Raw genomic sequence first — 17,811 nt, 5'->3', positions numbered from 1 at the left:
TATAGTGCAATTTGTGAAAGATTTCTATTATTTATTTTTAGAAAAACGGGTCTTTGTTTTGTTTCTACAAACACACGTTTATATTAAGTAATAAAATACAATTCTATTGGATAACAATATAAGCATATTGTTTAATTATAAGCAAAATTACTATTTTTAACAACAATTTGCTATAATTTTAGATTGACCTACATGATTAAAGTTGGCATATCTATTTCTCCCTTCCCACAAATGAGTTAGTCCTATAAACTATAGGACTGAAGACAGTCCTATAAAAAACAGTAGAGAAGATCAAAATGAAACGAAAATGGTCTAATGCTCCACGGGATGAGTGCATCATCTGTCTGCAAAGTTTTCCAGCAGGTGCTATTTAATTTGTTGAATTTGCCCAAAGTCTGTCTCTCAGGTTTGCAGAATTTGATGTCACCATTATTTCATTAAACCAAGAACTGCTGATTTGTGCATCATGTATCAGTCGGGGTCCTGTTTGGAGAGAGAAACCACACAGTGATTTGGACAGAGAACATTTTACACAGAGATTTTTTAACTATAACAGAGCAATAGAGAAGTATCAGATTGGTTAGTAATAGTAAAGATAACTTGAAAATAATATAGCAATAGCAGATGTAAGGAGGATGCATTATTTTCAAGGCCAAGATAAAGTGCTCCAGGAAGAGATTCCAGGACTGCACTGGAAATCAAGATAGCACAGCTGTGGCTCACAGAACAGCGGAGAAGTCACTATGGTGCTGCACTGGCAGAACTTGCTGGAATTCCACCCTCTAGGGTGCCAGAGGAAGCTTTTTATGGGAAAGCGTCTCACTGGAAGCACGCCACTAGAAAATCATCTAACAGGGTGCTGAGGGAAGCTTCAGGCCACCAGGTGTGGAGCCCATCTCAGAAGAAGCGTCCATACTAAACTATCAGCAATCTGGTGCTGCAGAAGCCACATCTGCCACAGGAGCCAGTCCTTTTGAAGGAGACAGCAGGCTTTTCTTGGAACTTTTTCATCCGTGCTCATTGATGTTTCTCAATATCAAGATCAGGATATACAGGAAGCCAAGAAAAATCCCACAGAATTCACCACCATGTCTTTCTTCAAGTCCCAATTCCCTAGTCTGTCTTCCTCCTTCTTTCCACTGTTCAGAACCTTCTTAGGTTTGTTTTACATATAATATCTAGGGGGTTTAGCTGTGTTTAGCAGGAGGAATAGGGAGAAATGGGTGTATTCCATTTGCCTGGAACTGGAATTCCATCTTTGTGTTAAAAACTATTTTTTCTTTTCTCTAACCAGTGCTTTTCTGACTCTTAAATTAGTGTATTGTGATATGATTCTGTGTCGTAAAATACTTTTCTCTTCTGACATCTTCACTAAGGTTTATTTTTTTTCTTACCTTCTGTTTTCTTCTTGCTCCCTTTCTTCCTATTGTTCATTTCCTCCCATCTCAACTCTCCTTCCCTCCTCACTTCTCCTTTTCTGACATGGTGCAACTATTCAGAATCTCTGATGTTAAGATACAATTCAACAGAAGTTTGTTTATCACTATATTTTCAAATGAGATAACCTCCATAGCTATTTTGGGTTTAAAATATAAAAATGAAAAATGATTTTTATAGTTCCAACACATAATTTATTTAAGCAACTGAAGTTTTGGCAAAAAAAATCAAGAGTTTTCATCATTAGAAATAATTTTATTATTTATTTTAAAGCAGTTCAATGTAACTGGTAGCAAAATGGTACAGACAATAAACAGAATCAATTCCCATTGGGCTACAAGGACTATTGTTGACTTTATATTTTATTTTCATGTGCAAGTATAATTATTTTAAAAAGGCAACAGTTCATTAAAAGTCTTTTATAAGCATGTTTTTATTCTTTAAATAACAGAAATACTAATAAATTATCATTATTGTAGCAAGCTGGTATGAACTGTGTCAAATATTAAATTTGGACTAATGTTCATAGTCAAAAATAATTACTTTAAAATTTATGAAACAAAATTTTTAGTTATATAGGAAATATAATCATATCCTAGCTTAAAATCCTAGTCTCAATAACTGTCATAATGCAAAAATACCAAACTTCAGATCTTGTGGGGAAATAAAAGATTTGTAAAATCTTACATTTATTCCTAAAAATAATGAAGTAAAAAAAGTCAACTTAAAGAAACATCATACTTGACTCTTGATATGCAAATATAAAACAAGTTCATTAAATTTATCGTTTTTCTCTATTACGTATATTATTCCATTCTGCCTTCAGTTTTTAACAATTTATATGTGAATGTGTGTGTCAAATATATTTCACGTTTATAACATATACACATATATGCATACAATCTTTAAGTTTTAAGGCATGCTCCCAATTTTAGGTAACTTGTTATAAATTCTACTTCTCTGATCAAAGTAGATTAAATACAGGGTCTCTGTTTTAGGGGTAATTCTTGGTGTTCCTGTTATTCTAAAATGTGAATAATGTAAAATACCAAAAAGAAAAAAAGACATTTCATAGTCTCAAAGCCAAATTATGCAATGACTATAATCTTTGATTTCACATTGCACTTTACAGTTTTATTTCTGTAGAATTATTGAGAGTACATTAGAATATCTTTTCTTTGGAAATTTTATTATCCTTTAAGTTGATCTGCTTCATTATGAAAAGAAAGGAAAAAAATGTCCCTTTCTAGTTTTATATGTATTTTTTGTTGTTGCTGAATTAAACTCTATGTCAAATTCAAAAATTAAAAAATACAAAATTAGAACAGTGTATATTTAAGTTTATCAATGTTTCTTTTATAGGAACATTTTAACACACTTCTACTACCTGGTAAACTATGTACGCATACTCTTGTGCACTTTTGATCTATTTCTCTAGGGGGAAAATGCAATACAGGTAAAAAATGAAAAACTGGATATCATCAATGGTCAATTTATATTTAAATTTATAACTCAAATTCTGCATGATTTGCATTAATGTTAAAAGCCAAGAATTACCTATTTTTGTTTATGCTTTTCTCTCATAATGTTAAAGTACAGTTCATATATACGATTTCAAAATTAAGCCAAAAATTTTAATACACCCTTCATTGAGTGTTATTGTTTCATTACCAAAGACATAAGGACTTTTAATGTTTTGAAGTGTCTTCAGAGTCCATAAAAGGTATAAATTATCTTCTGTCAATTTTAAAAGAATTTTTCTAATGAAATTTACTATAAAGATATATGAATATGAAAAATGGTAAAGCTCAAGAGTCTAAGGACAATCATTACTGTATATTTCAAGATATCTAGTTAATTTTTCAATCCTTGAATTAAATTTAAGTCAACAAATGTGTATTAAGTATTTTCTCTATGCTAGGCATTCATTTAGGAGAATAATAGATATTTGCTTTATAGTATGCTTTTCTTGGCATAAAATATTTGCTAGACGTAAAGTTACCAAAAAGTGCAGGAACCTAGTGTTTCTTTTCATTTATGTTTTAGTTTCTTCAGTGTAATAAAACATGCTATGAACATCTCAAATTCTAAGATAAGTATTTTTATATCGTAAGGCAGAGGAAAAAAAGTTAAAATGACTTAAAGATTTGTATTCTAAAGCAAACTATGATTCTTACACAAAAGTCAGCCACACAAGTTTGTTGGTTAATCTCTATGTAGAGAAGACTAGACATTTACGATGAGCTCAATCTTGTAAAACAGTAAGTTTAAAGAATATAATATGACACATTTAATTTTTAAGAGGAGCAGCAGCATTCTGTGTCCATTGTGATGCACCAAATATAGTTAGATTTTGTCAACTTCATAAAACCTTAACAATTTTTAAAATTGCTTTCATAGAGTTTGGATTATTATAAAAGGATTAAATGTCAGATTTAAATTTTTGTATTTTAATATAGCTTTTCAAATTTATTCCATTGATGTCCTTCAAACATTAATAGGGAGAGTACCAGTAAGTAGTACATTAAGTTTCAAAATGATCTATACTTCTAAGAGAAGAGATTACGTTTTTAAATATGAGAGAATTACATATATTTCCATCTAGTTTCTTTCGTGCCAGCAAAACTTTCGTGGTTTCAAGCAAGGTCCTTGTAGGAAAAAGTTTCTCATTTTATTTTTATCAAAGTTGAGTTTCCTCCCGAGAATCTTGACCAGTGACATTGCAGATGCTGTTTCTTCGACTGGGCTCACTGTTTGGAAGGTAGGCCAGTGGATCTGGTCGAATTAAGTATCTAATAAAAGAAAACAAAATAAATAACTTTGCAATAGTAAATACAGGCAACATTAATTCACATTGACACTTCATATTTCTACTTTATTTGTTCAGTTTTCAGATTATCTAAACTGTCTGTATACAACATTGGTGGTAGAACTCACTGTTTAGCTGGCCTTTACAATTTGGCATGGTTAATATTATCATTTTCATACCTGAGAAGATTATGATGATGAATGCTGATGAATCAAGCACTATTATTTTTCTTCTTCTTCCTCTTTTTCCCTGTGCATATTTGTTGTCAGTCACCATTATTTTTCAATTATAATCAATTTCAGCACCTTCATCTCATCAAAGTTTTATGATTAAGTATGCTGTTGACTTATTATCCCTTACTTTGGCCATTTTTCTATGAAGGAGACCTACATTTTAGCCATCATTCTTCCATTACTTAACTGTTCTTTGTCTTATTTTTATCACTTAAAAAATTAGGAGATTGATGTAAGCAATTTCTATAGTCTTTTCAATTTAAATATTTTATGAATCTGTAAAATCAACAGTTTAACAAATGTTATAGTGAATATAATGCATAATGTTTAAATTAGCAGGAAAATTATTTATCTAAAATTCAGGTTATGTATAGTAAGTGTATAGTATAGTGTACACTATAGTAAGTGTACAGTATAGTATAGTATATACTAGTATAGTACAGTATAGTATAGTAAGTGATAATACTAAAGTATAGAGAATAATTCTTAATTAATTCTGCTAGTAAATAGAAAAATGTTTATCTGCCAAACTCAAACATCTCATTAACGTGAGAATTTGTTTTCAGAGAGTTGTCTTACTTCAGACTGTCAAATGATGTACAGGCATACCTTTTTTATTGCTTTTAACTTGATTGCACTTTGCCAATATTGAATTATTTATAAATGGAAGGTTTGTGGCAACCCTGAATCAAGCAAGTCCATTGGAGACATTTTTTCCAGCATGTGCTCACTTAGGGTCTGTGTGTCAGATTTGGTAACTTGAACTTTTTCCATTGTAATTATATCTGTTATAGTGATCTGTGATCAGTAATCTTTGATGTTCCTATTGCAATTGTTTTGGGATACCACTATCCGCACCCATATAAGAAGGCAATTTTAACCAATAAAATATGTGTGTTCTGATCACTCCACCAACTGGCTATTCCCTAGACTTTTCTCCCTCTCCTCCACCATCTGTATTCCCCAAGAAACAAAAACATTAAAATTAGATCAGTTAATAACCTAAAAATGACTTGTAATTGTTCAAGTGAAAGGAAGAGTCTCATGTCTCTCACTTTAAATCAAAAGCTAGAAATGATTATGCTTAGTGAGGAAGGCACATCAAAAGCTTACATAAGTTAGAAGTTGGTCTTTTGTGCCAGTTAGCCAAGTTGTGAATGCAAAGGAAAAGTTCCTAAGGAAATTAAAAGTGCTACTCCAGTGAATACACAACTAATAAGAAAAGGAAACAGCCTTATTGCTGAGACGGCAAAAGTATGAGCGGTCTGGAAAAAAGACCAAACCAGCTACAACATTCCCTTAATCCAAAGCCATATCAAGAGCAATGCTCTACCTCTTTTCAATTCTCTGAAAGGTGAGGGAAGTGAAGAAGCTATGGAAGAGGTTAGCTATGGAAGAGGAAGCTAGCAGACGTTAGCTCATGAAGCTTAAGGAAATAAGTCTCCTCCATAACATAAACGTGCAAGGTGAAGCAGACAGTGCTAATGCAGAAGCTACAGCAAGTTATCCAAAAAATTAAACTATTAATAAGATCATTGATGAAGGTGGCTAAATTAAACAACAGATTTTCAATTTGGAAGACAGCCTTCTATTGGAAAAAGTTGCCATCTAGTACTTTAATAGCTAGAGGGGAGAAGACAAAGCCTAGTTTCAAAGCTTCAGTGACAAGCTGACTCTCTTGGTAGAGGCTAATGCATTTGGTGACTTTCAGTTGAAGCCAATGTTCATTTAGCATTCTGGAAATCCTAGGACACTTAAGAATTCTGCTAAATCTGCTCTGCCTGTGCTTTAGAAATGGAAAAACAAAGCCTGACTGGCAGCAAATCTGTTTAAAGCATAGTTTACTGAAAATGTTAGGCCCATTGTTGAGATTTAACGCTTAAAAAAAAGACTTCAAAATATCACTGCCCCTTGATAAGGCACCTGGTCACCCAAGAGCTCTTATGGAGATGTACAATGAGATTAGTATTGTATCATTCTTGCTAACACAACATCTATTCTGCAGCCCATGGATCAAAGAGTAATTTGAATGTTCATGATTCATGGGATGAGGTAGAAATATCAACATTAACAGAAGTTTGGAAGAAGTTGACTCCAACCCTTATCGATGACTTTGAGGGGTTCAAGACTTCAATGGAGGAAGTAACTGCAGTTGTGGTAGAAATAGCAAGATAACTAGAATTAGAAGTGGAGCCCAAAGATGTGACTCATTTGCTGCAATCTCTGACCAAAACTTGAATGAATGAGGAGTTGCTTCTTATTTATGATCAAATAAATTGGTTTCTTGAGATGAAATCTACTCCTGGTGAAGATGCTATGAACATTGTTGAAACAACTGTAAAGAATTTATATTATTATATAAACTTAGTTGACAAAGTAGCAGCAGGGTTTGAAAGGATTGACTCCAGTTTCAAAAGAGGTTCCACTTTGGATAAAATGCTATCAAAGGGTATTACATGCTACAGATAAATCTTGCATGAAAGAAAGAGTCAATCAATGCAGCATACTACTTCATTGTTGTCTGATTTTAAGAAATTGCCACATCCTCCAACCTTTAGCAACCACTACCCCAATCTGTCAGCAGCCATCAACATTGAGGCAAGACTCTCTACCAGCAAAAAAAGATTATGACTCCCTGAAGGCTCAGATGACTGCTAGCATTTTTTTAGCAATAAACTGTTTTTTAATTAAGTAAATTTTTAGGCATAATGCTTTGCTTTTGCACACTTAGTAGACTAAAGTATAATGCAAACATAAATTTTGTATGCACTGGGAAACAAAAAATTCAAGTGACTGGCTTGATTGCAATATTCACTCTATTGTGGTAGTCTGGAACCAATCCTGCAAAATCTCTGAGGTATGCCTGAGTATATTTAGTGACTGCTTCTTGAGCACCTGTAGGAAACTGTGCTAACACCTTAGAATTAAAACAAAATCACAAAACATTACTCCTGTCTGGCAGAAGATTAAAGTGTAATTTATGAAGCAGATATAATGGAAGAAAAAAAAAAAGAAATTCCAAACATCATACAAAGTGAAAAAGAACAACAGAGAGAATTAGGAACTACTTTATTGAGGGGCTGGGTTGAACTTGCCTCTCCAGGCTTCAGAGAAGATTTAGGAGGAGGGAACAGGAGGTGATCCCAAATGTTGTCAATGGAGACCACAGAGGATGGATGTTTCTGATGTGCTTAGAAATGATTTGACTTTAGAAAACTGGTAAATCATGGTAGGTAAAGTCAGAAACAAAGGTAGGAAACAGGTAATGAATGCCTTAAGTTTCAGAATAAGTAGTTTCAATTTGTGTTTTAAGGGCAGTAGGAAGCCACTAAGGGTTTGAAAAGGAGAGAAGGAAAATAAATATATGCAACACAGCATTCTAAGAAAGTCATGTTCCAAGTCCAAATGAAAGAAGTATTTAATACTTCTATAATATTTTTAAGAGGCAGTATATAAAATGAACAGGAAAACTAATTAAAAAGTGAGAATGCTAATAAAGTTTGCACTTTTGTCTTAAAGACTGAAGGGAAAAATTCATAAAATATACTCCTTAATGAAAATGAGAAAAGGCAATCAAAAACACTGAGTCTATTTTCTTTGACCAAATGAAAGTTGAGACTAGTGTTCTTGGACCTATTAACTGGATTTTGTCATCTATGCACACTGCTTTATAGTTACTTTAAATATCAATAGCATTGTTGATTGATGAAGAAAACTAATAGTGCCCATTACACTTTTTAATACCATATCATCTAGTGATTTATTATTGTTTGCATCAAATTAATGTTGCTTCATTTAAAATGAACTTCTGAAAGTGAATTTTTAGAAAAACAAAAGATACCAATATAATACATTATCCTCTACATTCATTGATGCAGTAGCAAAAGTTCCTTTTCCTATTATTGTCACTACAAAACCTATGAGTCCAATAAAGCAAATTTCTTAAACTGTGTTTTTATATATTACATGTCATGGTAGGCATCTTTCAAATTATAATTTATCATTGCTCTGGTTCCACTGAAATTTAATTATCTCAATGCCACAAATACAGATCACTGCAACGGTGTAAGAAAAGCTTTTTTATCTTTTTAATAGCAGTCAAGTTGATGTTTTAGCTTAAAACTAATAAAAAATAAGAGTATCTAAAAGACAGAAAATTCTCTAAAAATATGTCTACTTTACCTGTCCACATTGTGACATACATATTTTATTCATAAGTAAAAAGATTAAACATTATTTGAAATTATGAACATAAATATTTGACAAAATGACATGTTCTTAGTCTCAAAAGGTTGACAACATTTTCTTTGAACATTCTGTCAAAAATAATTATGGGAAATGATTGTATTAAGCTTAAGAAACATAATTTATTATAAAATAAAAATAAGGTAAGCATAATTTTTTAAATTCTATATAATTAACACAATTATATTTATTTCAAAAAGGTATAAGAAGGCTGGAATTAATATGGGTAGATTAGATATTTAATAAAAATTATCTATACTTATGGACTTAAAAGAAAAAAGACATGTATAAATGTGGATACCATGAAAAAAGAACAGCTTTATTTTATTATCATAATATACTATGTGAAGGGTCCAGGATGAGTAATTAAAATCCAAGTGCATCATAAATACGATGTTTTCCTCTAATTGAAGTCCTTTATAAATTCAATATCACCATCAGATACAAGTTTTGATGGTGACTTAAGAATTCTACTAGCTTAAATTGTTATTCATCTGTTTCCCTAATGCTCCTGTATTCTAACCAGTATTATCAGATGGCAAAATAAAGCAATATTATACTTGATAGTTCTATCTTAGGTGCATTTTAGGAATCTCTTCACACTTATTTGGGGTCAGATTTACTCCTGCTGTTTAATTTTCCTAATAAGTTTTTGAAATGCTTCCTGTTTCTGCCCTAAAACAAAACACTCGTCAGTAGTACAACATTAATTCTTCTACTGTTTCTTCTGTATTTATACTTTTGGAAAAAACATTACCTATTTAGCCTTTTTCAGCTGGAAGATAAAAAATATTTTTTTCTATAGAAAACTAGCTTATCTTCAAAATTCCAATACTATGTATCTAAATGCTTTCTAGACATTTCCTCTTTATACTTTAAATAACATATTTGAATGGATGGATGAAGAAAATTTGTGGTATATATGCAAAGTAGAATACCATTCATCCATAAAAAAGATGAAATTCTGTCATTTGCATCAACATAGTCAGTGTTAAACGAAATAAGCCACAGAAAAACAACATAGTGTTAAGAGAAATAAGCCACAGAAAAACAAATATCATGTTTTCATTCAAATGTGTGAGCTAAAATAATTGATCTCATGGAGATAGTAGGTAGAATGTTACCAGAGGCTGGGAAAGGTGATGAGGAGGGGAAGATGGAGAGAGACTGGTTTATTAGTAACCAAAATACAGTTACACAGAAGAAATAAATTCCAGTGCTTCAAAGCACAGTAGGGCAACTATGCTTAACAAGACTTCATTGTATATTTCAAAATAGCTGGAAAAGAACATGTGGGATATTCCTAACACAAAGAAATTATAAATGTTTGGGGTAATGGCTATCCCAATTACCCTGATTGATCATTACATATTTTATGCATGTATCAAAATATCACATGTACCTCATAAAATGCACAACTATTATATATCAATAAACTTAATTAATTAGAAAGTCAACATTTATTAAAAATACATATATACCTGGACCCACATATCACCTCTTTTTTTTTTTTTTTACTACCCAACAACCTCTCTTTCCTGCCCGGAAAATTGTCTCCCCATTCTGACTTGTTTTGATGAAACAACATTTTCATTTTTATTTTTGTAATCATACAGTTTGAAACCCTAAAGCTGTGTTAAACTTCTTTTTCAATTCCCAAATCAATAATCAAGTCTCATTTTCTGCCTTCATAAATCTATTTACGTAGGGGCTTGCCTTTACAATGCTTTATCTTGTTGCTATGACAGATGGTTGTTTCCCTAACACCTGCTTTTTAACTGTTTTCCCTACATTCATATTCACCCCAACCCTAACCCATCCTATCAATCAATTCTATTGTTTTCTGCAGAACTCTTAAAAAAACATACCCTTTCCACTCCAGTCAAAATCTTCCACAAAACTGACAACATATCAAAGAGTCTTCTAAATTTTTACATATTATTACATTTAGTTCTAAACCTCTTGCATGGATCCATATTATGCTCGGCATCACAAAATGTTCTCAGTCTTGCTAGTCTCTGACCTTATCACTTGCTTTCTGGATTACAGACACAAACACATCCTATGGATCTAATGTCCAACAAAACATGTGGATCTTTGTCATTTGTTTTATGTCAGTAATACAATCTATAGTTAGTTAACCTGGGTAAACATCACTTGACCTACCCCAGGACAGGTCGTGTATCTCAAGGGAAGATTCTTGTAAGGAATTTCTTTCCCAGGCTTACACCAACGACTGTCAAACTGCCTTTTCTAAAGTCTTGTTACATGCTTGCTCGTATATGTCTAAGTGCTGTCCATCATCTATAAGGCCAACTTTAAATTCATTTTGTCACCTAAGACCTTTCCAGAGGCAAATATAGTTTATTTTTCCAGTATTACATTTACCTTACAACCGAAATGCTAACTATACAAAATTTCTACTCCAGTCAAATTGCTACTAAAACACTTTATGCAATTACTGTATAGTGCATTTTCCAAGCCATTCTTTCTGTTCTGGAATGTCCTCTCTTCTCCACCATCACAAATTCCATCTACGCTTCAGAGTCTAGTTTAAGTCTTACATTCTTTATAATTTCTCCAACTACTCAATAATGCTCCTTCTATTAATTCAGAAAAGCACTGTCTATGTCACTCAACTAATGCATAGTTTATTAGTGACAAAGTCCTGTTATGTATTGCTATTAAATTTTTCATGTGTAAATTGTAGCTTTGTTAATTAGAGTGTAAGGACTTTGAAGTCAGAGAAAATGCCTTAGTCTTTCTATCTCACATCTTTAGGTGAGTGCTACAACTGTACATGTTCAATAGTTATTTTTCGAGAAATAAAATTAGTCCCATAGACCTTTTTCTATTAAGTGTTTGACCAATCATACTTTGGCTTTTGGGAACTTGAAGGTATTTAGAACTAGACAGTGTGGGATATTTCACGTTTTCTGTTGAGTTGCTCTTTTATTCTTTCATGTTTTCGCTTATTTTTTCCAAATATTTTTTAGCTCACATAATACAGAATTCATGCTGCTATTTCTTTATTTTATACTCCTTTTAAACAATCATATTTTTTATATTACACACAACACATCAAATGCATTTGTTTATTTATAAAATTAGGTATAGACTATTTAAGCACTTATAAGAAAAATATGAGGCTATTATGGCCTAAATAAAAGTACAAAAATAAATAGTAGTTTTCTAAAAACACATGTCTTATATGAGATATGAGATCAACTTACACAACATCATTCAGCTCTATTCTGGTATCTGGAGATGGGTTAATCAGGATGTAGGAGAGGGTACTTTGATGATCATTCATTTCATCTAGAAGATAAATAAATACCAAGTTTGTTATACTGCTTACAGAAAATTACAGGAATTACTAGTGAACAGCTTATATTCAAACCATATAACTGTCAACAAGAAGTTGGTATAGTTTTGTCCACAGCATGATTGTGCACATAAGTTTGGCTATTTTCAAATTACTGTCATTGAAAATATCTGACACGTACTTATTTTTTGTTCCAATAGATGATAAAAATAAAGTATCTAATTCTGTTCAAAATAATCACAGTTATAGTTTACCATTTATTACACTGAAAAAGTATTTTTCTTTAATAAATGACTGGATAAGATGTTTACTTGATTATTATGCTTTATCAATTACAAAAAATAATTATGGTTATAGATAACAATCCTAGAAAAGAATATCCACACAGGAAATTCTTAGGAAAAATAATATAATTACATTATGTTTAGAAAACATGATAGAAATATGTCTAAAAAGCTTGAAGACCCTAAATATGTGTTTGGCTTCACAACATGACACATCTCATGCAACTCATCCTAATGCTTTTGCAGAATGCAAAGAATCCTCTAGAACAGAATTTAACCATGAATTTTAAGGGAAGTGTACTCCTGAATCATTTGTCTTTCCTAAAACAATATATATATGTGTATATATTTAAAATGAAAAGCTGAACCTTTTTAATTTTATTAATTCACTCTGAAAACATCCTCAGGCTGCAAGTTGAAATGTTGACCCTGCATTACATAGGGCATTGAAAAAAATAAAAAGCAAACAGCTTTGTGGTCTCAATTTTTTAGATTTCAAGATTATCATAAGATGTAAATATAAAGTTGTGTGGATGTATACTTCAATAAACATAATTCCTCCCATGGGTAAAGTTTTCAGTCTATGAGAATTCTCTCAAAAATCCTGTTCTTGAGCTATAGTATTCCAGGCACTGCAGCTGCAGACAAGAATGGCTCCTGAAGAAAGAACTAAATTTTTCAATTTGACCCAAAGTCTAAGAATAAGTTTCATACCAGTCTAAGAATCGGTTTCATACCAATACCTATAGTATTTAGTACACACTCAAATAACTGCATTAAACTAAAATCAAGTTATTTTAAGGCCAACGTAGCTGACCCTGATAAACAATTTGCTGCACTGGAATATAAATTACTTTCATAAAATAATGTTGACTACTGTGTTCCTCTAACGAGAAACCTGTCACTTTAATATGAAAGACACTATTTTCAGCTATGGTATTTCAAGCTGATATGGAGATGTGCCCCATTTTTAAAGTGTAAAAGCAAAAATCCTTATCTTACAAGGCAGATAAATCACTAAATAATTAAACCCACTATAAGTTTGCCAGTAACATTATTACAATCAATAGCTCACCAAATTCATAATCAAATAAATTAGTATATTCAGTTCCACATCTATGGGATAGATACAAGGAATTGTATCATGCCATAGTGTTAGGGTTGCCAGGAAAAGTAGAGAATACCCATGAAATCTGAATTTCAGATAAACAACTACCATTTCTGTTGCTGTTGTTGGCATCTCAGTCTGTCACTCAGGCTGGAGTACAATGGCTTGATCATATAACTAATGATTTTTAGAATAAATGTATCCCAAATATTGTATGTGATATACTAAAATATTTTTGTTGTTTATCAGAAATTTAAGTTCCACTGGGAATCCTGTATTTTTATTTGCTAAACCTGGTGGTCATATCTAGTGTTAGATGGCTAAGTTAACTGTCTGGAGATTAAAATTCCAATGAATATATATTGATGCTTACTACAAATAAGGTATAATTCCAACTCAAAACATATTTTACTGGCAGGAGGTTACTAGGATTATTTCTCCATATGAAAGGAAATTTTGATTCACATGTGCTTTTTGAGAAACGCCCTCTTGTTTGAATTTCTACAACTGTTGTGCAAAGGTACAGATTGATAGTGCATTGTGGAGACTAAATTGTAATAATCTAAAAAGTAAGAGGTGGACTAGAAAATCTACATCTTATTTGACGATATATAACTCCGTTTCTTTTATGAACAATGACATTATTGAACGGTGATACAGGAAAAAACAATTTAACAGATAACTTCTCAGTCAATATCAACACCTAGCCTTTATCCTTGATTATTAAGAGGATATTATACTTATTTTTGGTTCTAGAATCAAGCCAAATTCTATCGGTGACCTGGTTTGCCTGTTAAAAATGTAAAAATGGTGTAGGTAATTGAGAAATTTCCAGTGGGAGATATGATTTTTGTGCCAATATTTTTTTTTTCTGCTTAAGTAGCCCGTATTATTTATCCTACTGAAGATACTTATTTTCCCACAAACCACGGAATTGGAGCAAGCATTTTGCTAATGTTTTCAATTCAATTATTATACATGGCTTATCAAGACATAGAAAACATCACAATCAGAAATAATCTCTCTTGGTTTCTTTCTTCACCCCTCACTGACTTTTCCTAAGGGAGGAGGAATGACTTATCTTTTAGAATTAGGTTAAAAGAATTTGCTGACTTCAAAGATATTCTCTTTTTCTTTCATGTGTGCCTTCCTATAGGGTACATTTTGCCTGCTTGTTCTCTGCCATGCTGCTTTGTGGAGAAGGCCTACAGCTGCCCCTCTTTTTTGTGATTTTGTGTTTAAGAAGCATTTGGAGAAATACCTAATGTAAATGACGAGTTAATGGGCGCAGCAAACCAACACGGCACATGCATACATATGTAACAAACCTGCACGTTGTGTACATGTACCTGAGAACTTAAAGTATAGTAATAATAAAAAAAGAATTAAGAAGTGAGATTTTCTAAAAGCCTATTGCAGTCACACATCAAGACCACATTCAACAATAGTTTTTATTAGCCATAATCCTGGAATATTTTGTCCCCATCAGTCATTCTCTATGGTTGTTTTCTGGATATTCTTTCATTCTGGAGGTGAAAATATGGCAAATTTGTGGGGTTTTCAAGATCCTATCAATTATCGTTGACTGTGGCAAAGATACAAATTAATTAAAATATGGCTTTGCACCAAGAATACCATATTTACTGAATAAAATAAATTTTATTCGGTAAATTAGCTTCATGAACAACAGACTCTATTTCTAACCAAATAAAAATATATATGAAGGGAATTTGCAGTGAATATATTTACTGTGTTCCTGATAACCAAAATATGACATTAGCAAAATAAAAAAAATTATATAATTTAAATTATTTTCATTAAAAGTACTGTTTCATCAGTGACATAATTATTTTAATAAAATTACTCATAAAAACTGAAAATAATATTTTTGAATATTACAAACTTTAAATTGTATGGAGAAAAATTTAAAGATTGCTACTAGTATTTACAAAGAAACTTATTTTGCTGTATTAACTAGCATATATAATTATTAAACAAAAATCTTCAAATGGCAAATATTTTGCTTAGAGTAGTTTGTGTAAATAGATCACATTAGAAAAGAGACAGAATCATATTCCTATGGTTCTTACAAAATAATTGATTAATGAGTCCTATTCCATACACATTAATTTCATATTTTTGTTTTGTTTTAAATTTTTATGTTGAAGTATTTTAAGAGGATTTTTGAAAGAGGATAATAGAATTTTGTAAGAAAGAAATGTAAATATCTTGTATATTTGTGTAGGTTACCATTAAATAATACTTCTGTTATAGACTGAATTGTGGGTTCCCCCACAAATTCCAATGTTGAAAAGCTAACCACCAAGATGACTGTATTTGGAGATAGAGCCTCAAAAACTAATTAAGTTTAAATGGGGTCAACAGGGTTGTCCTCTAATCCAATAGGACTGGTGTCCACATAAGAAGAATAAGAGATACCAGAAGTAAATACACACAGAGATAAGACTGTATGAGGACACAGAAAGAAGGCAGCCATCTGTCAGCAAACATGAGAGGCCTCAGAAGAAATCAAATTTTGGGCACCTTGATGTTGGACTTCCATCTTCCAGAATTGTGAGAAAATAAACTTCTAGTGTTTAAACCATGCACTCTGTGGTATTTTTTTATGGCAGCCCTAGTACACGAATATAACTTCTGAAAACACATATCCATTGTATCATGTGTAGTCAGAGGAACATTCTATATAATATAAAGATATCACTTAGAACAAAGGCTCTGAAACCAGACTGCTTGCTTTGAAATTATGGATCTGCCAATTGCTTACTCTGAGATCTTAGGCAAATTATTTAATTTCTCTTAATCTCTCTGCGATTAGCATCCTGGCATGAAAAATGAGGATAGCAACAGTGCAATCTCACAGGTGGTTGTTAGAATTAACATTTATTCTATTTATTCTAATAAATAAATAACAAATATAATTTAAAATTAATATGTTCACATTGATTTATAGTTCTTGAACTTAGTATCTTATTGCTATCAAGTGCAACATAAAGGTTATGTATTATTATAGTAGCAGGCAAAATCAAGCAGTAAATTATAAAAAAAAATGATATATGTATTGCTATATGAAGGTGTGGACATGCATAAATAGAGAAAGAGTGTTTTGAACAGATAGAAGGGCAAATGGCATAGCAAGAGATGATTTGGTTTAATTTGCAGAAAGTAGGCACCAGGGAATGGACTAAAGTGAGAGAGGAGAAGATTAATTTGAGATGATGTTGAACAGGCAAGCTGGGACCAGATTCTCGAAGGGCTTTACCCTTGGTCAGCAGTTTGAATTTTATTCAAAGTGCAATGAGAAAACATTGAAAGCTTGTAAGGGTCGAGGGGAAGGCTGGTGGTATGAAACAATTTTACATTAAATATATCACTTTGATTGCTTTGTGGGAAATTAACTTTGGGTGGGGCAAGTTTAAACTCAGGACTATTAGGTGGTCATTGTGAAACAGAAACCCATGTGAGAGATACTGGTAGCATGAGAACAATAGAAATGGAATAAATTAGTAAAAAGGGCGAGGAAGAGAGAGAGAAATGATGTGGAAGACAGAAAGAGGAGAGAGAAAGAGAAAGGAAGACAGAGAAAGGGACTTAGAGAAGGAGAGAGAGAATTTTAAGCTAGGAGATACCACAGTATGTTTGAATGCCAATGGGAGAAAGTAAGTAAAAGAAATTGGTGCTACTTGAGAAAGAGGGTGGTTTTTTTTTTTTTTTTTTTTTTTTTTTTTAGTTAGTTAGTACAAGAAATACCTTATCAGGGAAGATAAACTCAGTCATACAGTAGTTACTTCTTCTACATAGTTGGTAATAGCATCATCTAGTGATGATTTCATTTTCCTTCACCTGAACTTATATACACGTTATGTGTTATCCACTTATAAAACTGGCTAGTTTTACAGTGGTGACTCAATTTGCTCATGTATTCCAGTTTAGTGCCAAATTATGTTTATGAGTACAACTATTTTGTCTATTGTTACTGAACTGACCAGTATATTTGGAGGGTGTGAAAGATGCTTAGAGACAAGAATTAAAGAAGAATAATTCCATTTAACTGACCTCTATTTAAAATTATTTTTATTATCATTCAAATATTTTTAATCATTTTATGATAGGCAAGATAAAATTATTAAAAACATTTGAACTCTCTTAATTTATCTCCATATGAATATTCAGTGTATTCAAGATTATATGAAACTATGAGCAAAACGAGTAGAAAGATTTTCAGAACAAGCTACATTTTAACTTGCCCTGAGCCACTCCGTCACTTACTAGCTTCCTGCAAATAAAACTAGTTACTTGATACTCAATTTTCCTTTCAAAATAGAGTATTCAATATTTCTTAAAAACCTATG

At 31.9% G+C, this 17,811-nt stretch overlaps 1 protein-coding gene across 7 annotated transcripts in view; it reads right to left on the bottom strand.

Moving 5' to 3' along the window:
- Positions 1-1,671: 1,671 nt before the first annotated feature.
- The window catches only part of KCNT2 (potassium sodium-activated channel subfamily T member 2), a 392,642-nt gene continuing 376,502 nt past the window's right edge, over positions 1,672-17,811 (bottom strand). For 5 of the 7 annotated variants that reach the window (XM_063647669.1, XM_063647672.1, XM_063647664.1 and 2 more), the window contains 2 exons: positions 11,958-12,042; positions 1,714-4,229 (listed from right to left, as the gene is read on the bottom strand). In XM_063647669.1, the coding sequence (XP_063503739.1) occupies positions 4,118-4,229; positions 11,958-12,042 (197 nt within the window). In that variant the 3' untranslated portion in view covers positions 1,714-4,117. Of the gene's footprint in view, positions 4,230-11,957; positions 12,043-17,811 lie in introns of all 7 variants that reach the window. The other 2 variants (XM_054449259.2, XM_054449267.2) reach the window with 1 other exon arrangement.

Source organism: Pongo pygmaeus, chromosome 1 (genome assembly GCF_028885625.2).
Source record: "Pongo pygmaeus isolate AG05252 chromosome 1, NHGRI_mPonPyg2-v2.0_pri, whole genome shotgun sequence".
Lineage (NCBI taxonomy): Eukaryota > Metazoa > Chordata > Mammalia > Primates > Hominidae > Pongo > Pongo pygmaeus.
Note: the sequence above shows the minus strand (reverse complement) of the source record. Positions and strands in the feature narration are given on the sequence as shown.